Source organism: Oryctolagus cuniculus, chromosome 8 (assembly GCF_051225735.1).
Source record: "Oryctolagus cuniculus isolate XC-2025 breed Fujian yellow rabbit chromosome 8, ASM5122573v1, whole genome shotgun sequence".
NCBI classification, from domain to species: domain Eukaryota; kingdom Metazoa; phylum Chordata; class Mammalia; order Lagomorpha; family Leporidae; genus Oryctolagus; species Oryctolagus cuniculus.
This window is the reverse complement of record NC_142874.1, coordinates 40,256,224-40,273,146: the sequence shown is the minus strand read 5'-3', so window position 1 is coordinate 40,273,146 and position 16,923 is coordinate 40,256,224. Positions and strand designations below refer to the sequence as shown.

The following is a 16,923-nucleotide window of genomic DNA, read 5'->3' as shown; positions in this document are numbered from 1 at the left end:
GAGTCCCAGGAGATGTCTTAACCCCTATGGCCAATGTCCACCCTTAGTTTTAGTCTTTTTGAGGAAACTCTACACTGGTCTACACAGTGGCTTCAACAGTTTTCATTCTCATTAGTGGTGTGCAAGGGTTCTAGGACTTCCACATTCTACTAAACACTTCTGTCTTTTTTTTTCTTCCTAAAAATTATTTTGTTCACTTTATTGAAGAGAGAGAGAGACCCACACACAAACAGGTCTTCCATCAATTGATTCACTCCCCGTATGCTCACAACAGCCAGCCCAGGGCCAAGGCAGAAGCCACAAACTATCAACTCAAGGCAAGTCTCCAACAAGGGTGTTAGGGACCCAACTCCTTGATCCATCACCTGCTGCCTCCCAAGATATACATTAGCAGGAAACTGGAGGCAGGATCTGGAGCCAGGACTCAAACCCAAGAACTCTGACATGGGCTACGGGCATCCCAAGTGGTCTCTTAACCGCTATGCCAAATGCCTGGCCCTTGTTTTTCCTAATACCCATCCTGATAGTTGTGAGATGACGTCTCACTGTGATTTTGATGTGCATTTCCTAATCACCAATGACATTGTACATTATTTCATATATCTGTTGGCCATTTGGATGTTGTCTTTGGAGAAGTGTCTATTCAGGTTCATTGTCCATTTTTCAGCCAGATTATTTAAAAAGTTTTTTTTTTTTTTTTTTTGCTTTGAAAGTCAGAGTGACAGGGAGGGAGGAGGAAGAGAGAACAGAGAAAAATCTTTGATCTGCTGGTTCACTCCCCAAATGACTGCAATGGCCACAGCTGGTCCAGGCCAAGGCCAGGAGACCAAAACTCCAAAATGATCTCCCACATGGGTGCAGGGGCCCAAGCACTTGGGTCATCTTTCACTACCTCCCAGGCACATTAGCAGGGCGCTGAGTCCCAGCCACTCCACTTCTGATCGAGCTCTGCTGTGGCCTAGGAAAGCAGTGGAAGATGGCCCAAGTCTTTGGGCCCCTACACCTGCGTGGGAGACCTGGAAGAGAACAGCTCTGGCTTTGGATCAGTGCAGCTCTGGCCATTGTGGCTATTTGGGGAATGAACCAGCAGATGGAAGACTGTCTCTCCCTCTCTCTCTCTCTCTCTCTGCCTCTCTGTAATTCTCCCTCTCAAATAAATAAATAAAATTTTTTAAAAAAACATATGTTAGTTTAAAAATATTCTTCCCATTCCATAGGTCGCCTTTTCCCTTACTGGGAAGAAGATGTTCAGTTGTGTGTTGTACCATTATTTGATTTTGTAGCCTATAGTTTTGTTATCATGTCCTTGAAGCCGCTGCCAAGACCAATATCAGTGAAGCTTTTTCTCTATGCTTTTTCCCAGGAGTCTTATAGTTTCAGGGCTTACATTTAATTCTGTAACCCATTCTGAGTTTATTTTACATACAGTATAAAACAAGTGCCCTGCTCATCTTTGGCATGGGGACATACAATTATTCCAAGATTGCTTGTTGAAAAAATTGTCCTTTCATTTTTGTGTATCCCTGGCACCCTTGTCCAGCATCAGTTGATCACATACATTTGGATTGGTTTAAGAGCTGTGTACTCCATTCCATTAGTGTTTATGTCCTTCTCTGTGCAAGTACATACTGTTTTGATTCCTGTAGCTTTGTAATATGTTTTGAAATGAGGAAGTGTGATGCTTTATTCTTCTTTCTTAAGATTTTGTTGGCTATTTGGGATCATTTCAGATTGCATATGAATTTTGTGATTGTTTTTTCTATTCAAAAATGAGACAAGAATATTCATAAAGATTGTATTGAATCTATAGATCCTTTTAACAGCATGAGCATTTTAATAATGTTAAGTCTTGCACATCATGAACACAGGATATCTTTCCATTCGATTGTGTCTTTATTAATTTCATCAGTATTTTGTGGGTTTTAGTATACAAGTTTCTCATCCCATTATGTTTATTCTGAAGAGTTTAATTCCCTTTGGTATTATTATCAGGAAGGTTGCTTCTCTAATTTCCTTTTCAGGTACTTCCTTGACTTTTGTATGTTGATTTTGTGTCCTGCCATTCTGCTAATTTAGTGGAGTCTTTTTTTTTTTTAAGATTTATTTGTTTATTTGAAAGTCAGAGTTACACAGAGAAAGGAGAGGCAGAGAGAGAGAGAGAGGTCTTCCATCCAATGGTTCACTCCCCAATTGGCTGCAATGGCTGGAGCTGCGCCAATCCGAAGCCAGGAGCCAGGAGCATCTTCTGAGTCTCCCACGTGGGTGCAGGGGCCCAAGAACTTGGGCCATCTTCCACTGCTTTCCCAGGCCATAGCAGAGCACAGAATCAGAAGTGGAGCAGCTGGGACTTGAACTGGCACCCCTATGGGTTGCCGGCACTGCAGGTGGTAACTTCCCTCGCTACGCCACAGTGCCGGCCCCTTGGTGGTCTTTAGGTCATCTATATATTAAATCATATTGGTTGCCAGCAGGGACCATTTTACTTCTACCATTTCAATTTAGAGAATTTTTATTTCCTTTTCTGTCACTTTTAATTAATGTCTCTCATCATTTGCTTAGATTAATCCTTTCACTTTCCTCTTTAAATTTTCTTTTAAAATTTTTTTTAATTTGAGAGACCCCCCACCCCCATCTACTGATTCACTCCCCAGATGCCTGCGGTAGTCAGGACTGGGCCTGAGTGAAGCTGGGAGTCAGGAACTCAATTCAGTTCTCCCCTGGGGATGGCAGGAACCCAGTTACTTGACACATAACCACTGTCTTCCAGGGCTCCCATTAGTAGACATGCTGGAGTCAGGAGCTGGACTGGGAATGAGCCCACACACAGCAGTATACGATACAGTCTTCTTTGCTGGCACCTGATTCACTAGGTGTGATACCCACCCCCATGTGCACTTTAAATTCCTGGCTTGGGGGAGGCATCAGGCCTCATGAAAAAAGCCCACATCTCAAATCACAGTTCCTCGGCTGAATCCCAGCTCTACTTCGGATTCCAGACACCTGCTAGTGTACACCTTAGAGGCAGCAGGCAGTGGCTCAAGTACCTGGGTCCTGGTCCCCCACATGGGAGACCCAGATTAAGTTTCAGGATCCTGGATTCAACTTGGCCTTGCTCTGGCTATTGCAGGCATTTGGGGAGTGAACCAGTAGAGGAAAGATTCCTTGCCCCCTCCCCCAACAGAACAAAAGGCCTGTTAGTGTACCCACGTCCTGTACTGGACTATCTGGGTGTCTGCGTATGGTTCCAGGCTCCAGCTTCTGACTCCAGCTTTCTCCAAAGACGACCCTGGAAGGCAGTGGTGATGGCTAAGTCAAGGGTTCCTGCCACCTGCGTGGGAGACCTGGATTGAGTTTCTGCTCCCAGCTTCAGGCCCAGTTGCTGACATCCGGGAGTAAGCCAGGGGATGAGGGAACGTGTTCTCTCACTGTTTCTGTGTGTCTCTCTCCCCATATACATATTTACATCCCAAATAGATTAATGAAAATCTTTTGACTTGCTATACCTTCAATTTACACAAATATGTAGAATAAGCACAGTGGTAGTACCATCTTTGGAGAACCAATTTCAGTCGGCCTGTTTCTTGATATTAACTACGCCTTATAGCTAGCTCTTTTTTTATTTATTTGGCAGGTAGAGTTATAGACAGTGAGAAAGAGAGAGATAGGTCTTCCTTCTATTGGTTCACTCCCCAAATGGCTGCTAAGGCCAGCGCTGTGCCAATCCAAAGCCAGGAGCCAGGTGCTTCCTCCTGGTCTCCCATGTGGATGCAGGGCCCAAGCACTTGGGCCATCCTCCACTGCACTCCCTGGCCACAGCAGAGAGCTGGACTGGAAGAGGAGCAACTGGGACAGAATCTGGCGCCCATATGGGATGCCAGCACCGCAGGTGGAGGGTTAACCAAGTGAGCCACGCGCCGGCTCCTATAGCTAGCTCTCGTTTCATGAATATACGATGGCAAACATCCTTGTCTCCACTGTGGGTCCCCACAGGACAGAAGATTTTACCAAGTTAAGAAGATGACAGATCCACAGCATTATTCAAAGATGTCATTATGAAAATTTATCTTTTAGAGCCCGCAGGCATGTGTCTGTTAAATGGTAGGAAATAATATATGAAATGTTTGCCTGTTGAATTCATTTGCACAGTGAGACCCTCTCTTTCACATCAGTTGGGACCTTTTATTTTTCTCAGAAGCATTCACTCACAATCAAGTACTCTCTAGAAATGTCACTCACTGTCACTTAACTTCTCCTGCTGACACTATGGTGCCAGATAATCCACCATACATTTTCATGTGGATTTTTTTTTAGAAACTTATTTATTTGAACAGCAGGGTTTTATAAACAGAGGGAGAGACAGAGAGAGATTGCTATTCTATCCACTGTTTACTCCCCAAATGGTCACAACAGCCAGGGCTGGGGCCAGGCCAAAGCTGGGAGCCAGGAGCTTCTTCCAGGTCTCCCACATGGGTGGCAGGGGCCCCAACACTTGGGCCATCTCCCACTGCTTTCCCAGGCTCATTACCAGGTAGCCGGATCGGAAGTGCAGCAGCCTGGACAAAGACCAGCATGCCTGTGGGATACCAGCATCACAGGCAGTGCTTACCCCACCACACCACAACATTGGCCCCTTCATGTGCTTTTTTTCAAAGAAGTGATACTATGATTGTAAAATTCATTTATTTTCATTTTATTTGAAAGGCAAAGAGACAGAAATTTTCCATTTTGTGGTTCAGTCCCCAAATGCTTGCCCCAGCCAATGCTGGGCCAGGCTTAACTCAGGTACCCACAGCTTAATCCAGGTCTCCCATTTGGGTGGCAGGGACTCATGTACTTGATCCATTACTGCTGCCTCCCAGAGTGCATTGCAGGAAACCAAAGTCAGAATCAGAGCCAGGATTTGAACCAAGACACTCTGATGTAGGGTGCGGTATCTTAACCACCTTGCCAGATGCCCTCCCAAATCTTTATGTAGTCTGATAGAAGAGTGTAAGGACAACGTGTCTGCCTTGTGAATTCTGAAATAAACTTATCTCTGCCTGATTCTTCAGGGGATATTGGAAAATTAATGGATCATCATTGCATTTTCTGAAAAAAATAAAATCATTCACACATGAGCCTAAAAAATAAATCTCAGATGTATAGCATCTGGCCCAACTGTTAGAGCATTATTGGAGTTGAGACTGCACATGTAGGATTTGGATGTCATGGCTGTAGCCTGGCTATATTCTGCTGGGAAATTTCATCAAAATATGTATTAAATCCTGTACATATGGTTCCATTCTGAGGTTTGTGTGGACACCACCTACATGTCCACTGACAGATAGCCCAGACACAGGCTGCTGACTGCTTGTGGCGCTGGGGCTCCCCACGGGCCTGTTTCAGCAGGACTCAGAACGTCTTCCAGGATGGCTGGGGAAGGTCTGTTTGAGACACGACTAGCATTGTGTCTCAGTGCTAGAAGCACCGTGGATTTCGAGCAAGCGCACTTGCTGTTTAAACGTCATTGAGACGTTCTTGAAAGACATCAACTGATACTCGCCAAATGTGCGCATAGGAGATGGCATGTGTTTTTTTCTTGCGTAAGGCTCAGATTTCTTTTTTCTTGTATTTTCACTTTTTCTTAAACTTTTATTTAGTAAATATAATTTTCCAAAGTACAGTTTATAGATTACGATGGCTTCCCCCCCATAACTTCCCTCCCACCTGCACCCCTCCCATCTCCTGCTCCCTCTCCCATTCCATTCACATCAAGATTCATTTTCAATTATCTTTATATACAGAAGATCGATTTAGTATATACTAAGTAAAGATTTCATCAGTTTGCACCCACACAGAACATAAAGTGTAAAATACTGTTTGAGTACTAGTTATAGCATTAATTCACATTGTACAACGCATTAAGGACAGAGATCCTTCATGGGGAGTAAGTGCATAGTGACTCCTGTTGTTGACTTAACAATTTGACACTCTTGTTTATGTCTTGCATAAGGCTCAGATTTCTTATATAGAAGACACAGTGAATTTTTCAGTGGCTATGGCCATGAAGAATAAAATGACCTGTAATTACTGAAAAACAATCTCATAAAATCTGATTCAGTCAACACCTTTAATTATTTGAAGAAAAGTTGTTATAGGATAGCAGGAGCAAGCAGCAATCCTGGAAAGAAAAATGTGAAAATTTGTATCCTATAAAGGCTACATGAGTTATACTGCTATAGGGCAGCAGATAGAGAGAACATCTTATTTGTGACTTATTGTCATGAATATCTTTGTTCTTCACTGTTAGTTTTAAAAAGACAGTCAAATGTCTTAGAGAATGTGGTTGCAATTTTGTAACTTTTTCACCTTTAAATTAGATGTATCATGTGAGATGAAAATTCTGTTATTAATATCATAGATATATTTTAAAATGAAGGTTAATGTTGGGTAGGTAGTTAATTTTTAGGGTGCAATTCTCTCAGTTGATGGTATAGAATAGATATTGTAACTGGGATGGGTTTTCTTTCTCTTTTTAAAAATTTGTATTTGCTTTCCTTTTTATTTGAAAGGCAGAGAGACATAGAGATCTTCCATTCAGTGGTTCACTCCCCAAATGCCCACCACAGCCAAGATAGCCAGGCTGAAACGAGGAGCCAGGAACTGCATCTGGGTCTCCTATATAGGACACAGGGATCCAAATACTTGGGCCATTACCTGCTACTTCCTAGGAAGCACATTGCCAGAAACCACGTAGCCAGTGCTCAAAACAGGCACTCCCATGTGGGATGTGGGCATTCCTAGAGGGACTTAACCCCTGTACTCAATGCTGGCCCCTTGGGGTGACTTTTCAAACTAAAGACATTAACATTTTATTCTACTAATGTATAAGTTTAGTGTGATTCATTCTTTACCAAATAAACATCGGAATCATTATCAAGTAAAAGATAAGGGGAAGTAAGCTTGACGTCTATAAAGAAGACTCGTTACATACTGCCTCTCTTCTCTTTCCAAACAGGCTTACTGACCACCGCCTGCCCCTTGGATTATGAAACTACAAGTCAGCACACACTGACCCTGCTGGCGCTGGACAATGGCATCCCTGCTCTCTCCTCCTCCCAGACCTTGACCATCACCGTGCTCGATGTAAATGATGAGGCACCAGTGTTTAAGCAGCGTGTGTATGAAGCTTCAGTTAAAGAAAATCAAAGTCCAGGTGAATTTGTCACACGGGTTGAAGCTGTGGATGGAGATTCAGGTAATTTAAAAAGGTGGCAAGTAGGTCATTAGTACTAAATGAAAAACACTCAAGGGTCTTAACTGGCATAATTTAAAGCAGTTATGGCCCAGAAAAAAAATGAACAGCTGCTTTTATCTCAGACTTTAAACACTTTTTTCCCTTGTATACATATGATAACACATATACACATAAAGATAATGTGTGCTCTTATATAGCGTTTGCTTATACTGGTCTTTATTATTATGTTAGAGTGTTACACACTTAATTAACATGTAGCTTATTGATATGATTTTGACAGTAAGCAGAAGTATAGACAAAGCATTGCGTATTGTTCTTGGTGAAATAGAAACATTGAGCAATGAAGGTAAGTGACTCTTACCTTTCCATATTTATATACAGCATAATGGAAGAACTGGGGTGCCCTCATCAGACTGCCTGGGCCTTTGCTTTTGTTTTAGTTTGTTTTCTCAGCTATCAGCTGCCTGCGTTTGAATCCTAGAATTGCCACTTATTTAAGTCGCATAACATTGATCAGGTTACCAATTCTGTCTGTTGTTCTACTTGTCTGTAAAATGGCGATAAGAGCAGAGCCCAATTTGTAGTTCCGTTATGAAGGTGAATGAGTTAATAATACATGTATAGAGTATAGACAAGTGCTTGGCACAACAAATGGGTAATAAATGCTGCCCTCTGCCATCACTATTGCTACCACTCCTCCTCCTCCTCCTCTACCTCCTCCTCCTCCTCTTACTCTGTTATTATCATCATTAACTACTAGATCCAGATAAACAACTTAGAATCAAACAGCTACTCTGACTAGGAATTTATAAATTTCTTAGGCTGGCTTTTCAATATCATTGTGACATTTTTGGCATTTGAATTTCAGTAGCTTTAATGCTATGTCATTTCTATTTGAGATAAAACAATAATAATTATAATGTGGTGCTTCCTAATCATAGCATTTTCTGTATTTTCACATCTGAAATCATATGCATGGTCTGATAAGGTAGTCTTTTAAAATTTACATTCGTAGATGTAGGTAGCATTATGCATTGATATATTATGTTCTGTTCTTACACAAGAATTGTAATAGGTATATGTAATAGGTATGTCTGTGGAATTAATGGTGTTAACAGTCATATTTCCCCCTTACTTGTTAATCAAAGAGGTAAAAGGCACATTTGCTGGCACTTTTAGACTAAATTACATACCTCCGGATCCTTTTCCCATTTGGAAAACATCATCTTTTAATGAGACACCTTTTACATGAATTTGCGTGTAATGCTAGAAACACTTTCAAGGGCCGACCTAATTTTCTCCTTTTTGACCAGAGTGGGGCAGTATGAACAAAGAATTTTTCTCAGTGTGCACCAAGACACATGACTAGAACATGCTAACAAGTTTGTATCCCAATCTGTGCTTAAAGAATTTCTGTAGCACATTTCTGGCAGCCTTCGTCGTGAAGGTGTTTGAAGCAGTGGTGAGCATACACAAGCTTTGTGTTCCACAGTGATGTCAGTGCAGCAAAGTTCTCTTGGAGCAGTCTCTGTGGTCAGCAGACCCACCCAGGGCTCTCGGCAACATGAAAACCACTGTCCAAAGTATGGGAAGTAAAACTAAATTTACGTTGTTGTAAACAATTTTGAAATCCATGCATTGTTTTTTTTTCTTAATATGCATTTTCTATAAACTTTTTGAAAACCCTACCTATGCATAGGATTTCACATTTTTCCCCCTACATTGAAATTTAACATAATTTCGATTCCATTTTCTCATGAACTTTTCAAATCACCATCAAATACTGAGTCTGTTGCTCTTCTGTGACTTAACACTCATTAAGGTATATGAAAATGCTTCTCCTTGGCCTTACTTTATTTTAGACATTTTATTTTTCTGTAATGAATCCTAACTGACAGATTTTCTTTTGCTTTAATGTTTGAAGAGGGAGAAAGGCATTTCTCTTAAATTTCTGCACATATCAGCTATGAGTGATTATCATGAATATGCGTTTCTGATTTCTGCCTTCAAGTTGCCTACTCTTAGTGTTGTTCTGTTTAGAGTGAAAGTCTATAGCCTGTTAATTATAATTGAATTGAAAGTTCATTATTCTAGAGAGTACAGTTTGCCAGCTGAGAATTTAGATGCAAAATTATTGTTTTTCTGGCTTGGCTGTTTGAAAATACACACGAACATCTTTGCTCTCCTAAGTCCCATGTACCCTTACATGTGTTGGAGACGATTTTGAATTCCTGGAAATCTCAGTATTTTTAATGAGGCCAGATCTGTTAAGCAGGTGGTTACATAAATACATGTGAATACTTGTGTGTATGCGTGTGCTTTTGAATATATTTTTCCCTAGATTTTTTTTTGTTATTTGGTTGAAACAATGAAATAGGATTATGCATGAGAATTAAATGATGTAGTCAACATTTTAACATAACTGGCATCACGTTGGAATTTATGAATGGTTTACTTTATAGTATGTATTTTTTTTAGAATACTGTACCGTTACTTGATGCTAGAGAGCGTAACATATGTTTTCAGGCATTCTGCATCGCAGTTGCAAACACTGAGTGTACAGCGGCGTTCGGCGCTCCAAACCCACAGGGATTTGAGCGCTGAATGTTTATGGTGTATGACTCACACTAATTCTAACAGGAGTCTCTGCTTGTATTAAAAAGGAAAAAAAAAAAAAAAACAACTGCCAGATTTTAACTAAGGTATTAAAACTGCTACAGCATTTGGTGCCACCAACAAGAGCTCCATTGTTGGTGAGAAAATATCAACCCCGCACACCCCTCTCCTGCTCCCTGGAGAAAAGGGTGCCCCAGCAGGGAAGAAGATTCATGACTGGCCCTTAAATTTGCTCCATCCCCCTCCGTGACTGCAGCGTTATTGAACGCTGCATTCTCCTATGGAAATTTAGAATCAGTTAATGTGCTGTTTCTCTCCATTTCAGAAAATGTATTCTTCTGGGGGTCTTGTTGAATAGACTGTACATCTGGTTTCCATGGTGGTCGCACACTGTGCTAGGCATACAAGCACGTGTGGAAATCAGTTCTAAGGATACGAGACCCACTTGATGGACATATTGCCTGAGTAGGTGACACAGGGAAAACATCACTCCCTAGAGGCATGGATTGTAAACATTAAACAGAACAGCCAACTTGAGTGGTTACTGGTGTGAGAGGGCTTTTTTTTTTCTTAAAGATTTATTAATTTATTTTTTCTTTTATATATTTATTTGAAAGAGCACGAGAGTGAGAGAGAGATCTTCAACCTGCTGTTTCACTCCCCAAGTGGCCACAACTGCTGGGCCCTGGAGTCTGGAATTTCGTCTGGGTGTTCTACATGGGTAGCAGGCACCCAAGTACATGAACTGCCTTCCACCGCCTTCCCTGACAAATTAGCAGGGAGCTGGATCAGAAGCAGAGCAGCTAGGACTCAAATTGGTGCTCTAATATGGGAATGCTGGTGTTACAAGCAGTGACTTAACCCACTGTGCCGAGATTATTTTAACAAAATACTGTGCATTCTCATAGCTAAACATCCTTATTCTTTATCTTTTAACAAATTCCAAAGGATATACAGAGGGTTACCTTACTCGCACAACTGCAATTTAAGCCTACACTTAGAACTGAAGAGAATCTCAGCAGTTCATTGAATCTGAGACACTATTAGTTATAAGATTCATTTCAGAAATGTCAACATCTGATAAAAAGTGTCTTAAAATTAATGAAATGTAGCCAATAGGAATTCCTTGTTGTAGCCATTGTAAAGCATCTAGTAGGCATGTAGCTTTACCCTCATGGGAAATTAGATTCCCCAGGTTTATGCCAGTGAAAGTTAGAAAAATCTTGCTACTCTTCTGACTGAGTTGGATTTGAACTTGGCTGCAATGCAGTATGTTGCAGTCTGACACTGGTTATCTCTGTTCATGTGAATAGGCATACCTTAACAAGGTGCCTGTTGAATCTGTCACTCATTTTGGGTGTGATCATCAGAGAGATTAATTCTAGGATTCCCAGTGAAACTTCCTGGTCTCCAACTGTGACCTGAGCTGCAGGTGTAAAGCATCACCTTGTAATTTTATTTAAGATTCTCATACATTCAAAAGCAGTCATTCTATAGCATATGAGGACATTTCAAAAAATTGGGGGAAAATGGGGTTAAAGAATAAGTTTATTTCCATGCAAAAAATTTTTTAAATCCATGCAGATTTTTTTCACACTACACATTTCCTGTGTGCTTTTGGATGACCCCCAAATAATGCTTTTTTTACCATCACGTGACCAATGTCAATGCCATTTGGGTCTCTAAGGAACCTGAGTCCTTTAAGTTAAGTTCTTTATTGAAGGACCCCAATTCTTTTATCCCAAACACAGGTGATAGTTTAATTAATCTTGATGACACACAATAGAATACTGGTAACTCAGTATTCTATTGTGTGTCATCAAGATTAATTAAACTATCACCTGTGTCACCAGTATTCTATTGCCCAAGGCAAGGAGCACTGCACTGCATTAAGACCAAAGACACAAGCAAAGCAGCACTAGAATCCCTGCTACCTGAGACCCACAGCTGGTGCAGACCCCCTACCGATCATCTGGTCAGGAACTCCAGAGGCTGCAGTGCATGTGTTAGATAACGGAGTAAGCCAAAAGAGGACCCCAGGGTAATTCAGAAGAGTGACTCCAGGAAGCTCCTCTGCCACTAGTTCCTGGAGACAAGGGGAGGTTTGGATCCTCAGAACCGAGGAAGAAAATGAGAGAGGAGGCCTTGCAGATCCTCGTTCTGGGAGTGCCTGGAAGAGGCTGATGAGCATTGCAGATAGGGACCACAGCAACCAGGAGGAAGGAAAACCTGCTTCCTCCCTCTCTGTCTCTCAGTTTCCTAGTGTCTCTGTGGCCAATTGTTCCTGGGGGATGGAGACCCCTGCTGGCCACGAGGAACTGCAGTCTGCACGTTCCCAGAGCCCCACGTCACAACAAAGAGGATAGAGGAATGGATTGAAGTCTGGGAGGCAAGAGTTTAAAAGCTAGCGCTCCGTGTGAATAACAGACAGAGGAGCAGGCAGAGGGCACTGTGACCACGGACCCCAACCGGAAGACACTTGGCCCATTTGAACAGGAGGGAAGCCACTGAGCCAGGAGTAACGCAGGGGAGCAAGTTCGTGAGAAGCTGTTGGGGAAATAAGCAACAGCCACAGTATCTGGGGTGCTGTAGGCTGTGGTAAGGTGTTCAGATGTTATGTATTTGCACATAATTGTCATATTTATGGGGAACCCTATGATGTTTCAATACATGCATGCATTGTGTAATGTTCAAATCGCTATAAACATATCTATCTCCCCAAATACGTATCATTTCCTTATGAGAAAACACTCAAAATCCTTTCTTCCAGTGTTTATTTTTAAGAAAATGCACAGTATATTATCATTATCTATAATCATCCCGCTCCTCAGTAGAATACAGGACTTCTCCTGTCTGAGTTAATCAGCTTCTTCCCATCCCTTTCTACCTCCTAATCTGTACCTCTGTGAGATCAACTTGGTTACAAATGACTGAAATCATTCAGTACTTATCAGAATTGTAGTTGGAGTGCATTCCAACACCCTTCCCTCATTTCATTAGCTCTTATTCATCTTTAGGATCTCAGGTTACATAGAAGGCAACTGAATTTACGTAGAATCCAAGTTGTTTCTCTGTTTTCCATGCCATACTCTCATTCCCAGGAGGGTAGACAATTGGTTATCTTATCTGCAGCCATGTACTTAGCACTTGGCTTGGTCCTTTGGCACCTAACATCACTCTACATATGGTTGTTGAATGAGATAACTAATGAACACACTGCACCTGAGATAAGCCTTCCTTGATCCACTTCCCCAGTGATTTCATGTATTTGGTCATGCATTCTGTCAACTCGTTGAATTAATTGTATCCCCCACTAGAGGGCACCTCTGATGACCTAGGTAACTTATTATTCTGTGATCTCTTTCCTGTGCCTGGAACCCAGATGCACATGTGCATTGCATAAATGAACACACTAAGGAATGAATCAGTCAACAAAATGAATAACTGAAGCCCAGTGCTCAGGTGTTATGTGCATATGGGAGCAAATAGAAGCCATCAGATTGGGAAGAATCTAGAATGAATGTATATTATGACATGACAATGAAGTGATGGCCAGAAAACCAGTTTTTAATACACAAAAAGACTCAAGGACTCCACTCCAGAAAGTCAGAGAAAGATATGTCATAGAGAAACCCAAAATATTTTTCTAAACTTTGGTTTCTGTTTTGTACTGCTGCTCCCCTGCTTCTTCCTTCCCTGCCTTTCTGTCTTTTTAAACAACAGCTTCAGACAGAAGGTGGAAGTGGCCAGCAATTTTATAACCAAGTTGTCGCTGATCACTGTAGAAATAGAAACTAGGAAGAGCTTTGATTTGAAGATAGCTACAGAGAATGGTTATCACTTTGAAAAGGAATTTAACTATAAAGAGGAAGGGGCAGCCTAATTCCTATTGCTAAGGAAGAATATAACCTAGGGGAAATTTTTAGGAGAAAGATCAGAATGGACAGGAAAATTCCTAGGGAGTGTATTTGAAGAATTACTTTTGCTAGCTGAGACGGAAAGCAAGGGTAGAGTTGAGGATAGATGTAGAAGGCTGAGCACGTCCTTTGCCATTGCCTCCTTCCTATCTGGGGTGTAGGAAGAGACGTAATCTGTGGGCATGAGCCAGGAGGGGTTCAGGTAGGAGACCTGAATGGCCAAGAGGAGACCAAGAGATGTGGGAAGATTGCCAGCTGACAATGATCTTCCATGAGCCTCAGTCCACATCTTGTGAAGTTTTCTCCTGCCCCAGTCAACTGTTGGCTGCCCAAGAAAGCAGAGATGTTCAGACGATGCTGGCCTGAGGCTTTGCTGGGAATCTTTGACACAAGGCTGCAGAACCTGTTCAAACAAGCAAGCTTGCTAAAGTGTTGGTTCCGTGGGCTGGACTGGGTTGGGGAAGAAGTGGATCCTGGAGAGATGTTCCAGAGGCGAGAAGTGGAACTGCAGGTGCTGCAAAAAATGCGTGGAAAACGCCGGTGATAGACTATGCATGGATTTCAAAATTTGGTACACTAAAAATAAACTAAATTCCATTTTCCACAAACTTTTAAGGTGCCCTCATCTGTATGTGTACACACACATGCATATCCCTCACTGAGGGGCTTGTCTGTCACTACATAGCTAGAGATGCAGAGCTCCAATTTTACTGAGGTGAAGGAAGGAGACCATAAAATCTGTCTTCTATTTTCTGAGTGCTTGAGTTTGATGATGTCATGTTCTGGATGATTATAGGGGTGTGAAGAAGAAACAAGGCACTAGCTGAAACCATGAGAATACAGGAAGAGATGTTTTCAAAATGCATCATAATGTGGTGCCACATTGCTCACTGAAGTTAGGAGGCTGAGCACTGAGTAGAAAACAAAAGAAAAAGCAATAAACAACTCTGTATACTTGCATCTGAAGAAAAGAGCCCTATAACTGAGCATCAACTTTTTAAAAAAATTTTTTTAGATTTATTTATTGGCCGGTGCCACGGCTCAATAGGCTAATCCTCCGCCCAGCGGTGCCAGCACCCCGGGTTCTAGTCCTGGTCGGGGCGCCGGTTTCTGTCCCGGTTGCCCCTCTTCCAGGCCAGCTCTCTTCTGTGGCCCGGGAGTGCAGTGGAGGATGGCCCAAGTGCTTGGTCCCTGTACCCTCATGGGAGACCAGGAGAAGCACCTGGCTCCTGGCTTCGGATCAGCGCAGTGCACCGGCCGTGGCGACCATTGGAGGGTGCACCAACGACAAAAGGAAAACCTTTCTCTCTGTCTCTCTCTTTCTCACTGTCCACTCTGCCTGTCAAAAAATTTTTTTTAAAAAAAGATTTATTTATTTGAAAGAGTTACACAGAGAGAGAAGGAAAGGCAGAGAGAGAGGTCTTCCATCTGCTGGTTCACTCCCCAGTTGGCTGCACCTATCCCAACCCAGGAGCTAGGAGCTTCTTCCAGGTCTCCCACGTGGTGTAGGGGCCCAAGCACTTGGGCCATCTTCCACTGCTTTCCCAGGCCATAGCAGAGAGGGGGATGGGAAGTGGAGCAGCAGGGACTTGAACTGGTGCCCATATGGGATGCTGGCACTGCAGGTGGTGTCTTTAACCGCTATGCCACAGTGCTGGCCCCGAAGCATGGACTTTTTAAAAGAGTTATTTATTTATTTGAAAGGAGAGTTACAGAGAGAGGGAGAGGGAGAGACAGAGAGATCTTCATCCACTGGATCACTTCCCAGATGGCTGCAACAGCCAGGATTAGGCCAGGCAGAAGCCAGGAGCCAGGAGCTTCATTGAGGTTTTCCACATGAGTGCCAGGGCCCCAAACACTTAGGCCATCTTTCACTGCTTTTCCCAGGCACATTAGCAGGGAGCAGGATAGGAAATGGAGCAGCCAGGACATAAACTGGCTTCCACATGGGGTGCTGGCATTGCAGGCAGTGGCTTTACCAGCTACACCACAACACCAGCCTCTGAGCATGGACTTTTAAGTACAGGGTCAATCCACAGAAATTGTCATTTGCCCTACAAGCTTGCATTTGTGTTATCAAGTGCCAATCAGGAGTGTTAAGAGGAGTAATTAGGAATATGTTATAGAATTGCATAGTCATAAGAAAATTTTTATGGGAGGGAAAAAATCCTAAGCATTCAATGTGGGTAAGTCTCTTAAGACTTTTACAAATCAAGTAGTTTAGCTCATGAGGCTTTTGTTTAGCAAGAGCAGTCAAAGAGCTTTTTTTTTAAATCTTATTCTGAAGGCTATTTAAGAATCCCACTTTATTCACCTATGTACTAACACATTAAAAAAAGAAAAAGGAATAGCAAAATAATCAGATAGATTCCCTAGGCATAATATGGTTTTCTTGATGTGTTCCTAAAGGCATCAGTTCCAAGCTTCGGTTTGAAATCATGCCAGGGACTTCATTTGACTCATTTGAGATAAATCCTGACACTGGAGAAGTAGTGACAACCACGACGTTTGACAGAGAAGTTCAGCAAGTTTTCATCCTTCGAGGTAAGAGATATTTTGAGTGTGCTCAAAACCAAAAAGTTGAGTGGTGAAATTTTACATTTCAGTGGATGTCTTTACATAAAATTTGATGGACCTGGCACCACTCGATTAGTGTAATCTGATGCTGTCTCATTAGAACAATATATTTTGGGTATGAATTAATGAGCACAATCCATGCCATCTTTGTGTTCCCATCAGTACTTGCGCGGGACGGGGGTGTCCCTTCATTGTCTGGCACCACCACAGTTCTCTGCACCATTGAAGATGTAAATGACCATGCCCCAGAGTTCATCGTCCCCAGTCATGCCATTGAGATTCCGGAAAACCGAGAGCCAGGGGTAGTCTATACCGTTTTAGCCTCTGATATGGATGCTGGCAATAATGGAGCTGTCACCTATCACATAATTGGTAAGTACTTTGCAATTATAATTTCCCTCCCTCCCCATCCCAACGGGATTGACACACACCCTATGTGGTGGCTGTTCTGTATTTGCTAACTTACCTGCTGCATTTTCATAAAAAGTACATGCTCTGTAAGAACTGAAAGGATCTCCTTCACACAGCCGCCCTGACTCCTCAGTTCTTAAAACTCTGCCCTTGAGAACTCCTTTA

The 16,923-nt window shown here is 42.3% G+C and overlaps 1 protein-coding gene across 1 annotated transcript in view; it reads left to right on the top strand.

Moving 5' to 3' along the window:
• The window catches only part of DCHS2 (dachsous cadherin-related 2), a 237,902-nt gene that overhangs the window by 157,095 nt on the left and 63,884 nt on the right, over positions 1 to 16,923 (top strand). Inside the window, exons 10-12 of the mRNA XM_089302325.1 lie at positions 6,998 to 7,237; positions 16,180 to 16,314; positions 16,510 to 16,719. Of these exons, the coding sequence (XP_089158451.1) occupies positions 6,998 to 7,237; positions 16,180 to 16,314; positions 16,510 to 16,719 (585 nt within the window). The remainder of the gene's footprint in view (positions 1 to 6,997; positions 7,238 to 16,179; positions 16,315 to 16,509; positions 16,720 to 16,923) is intronic.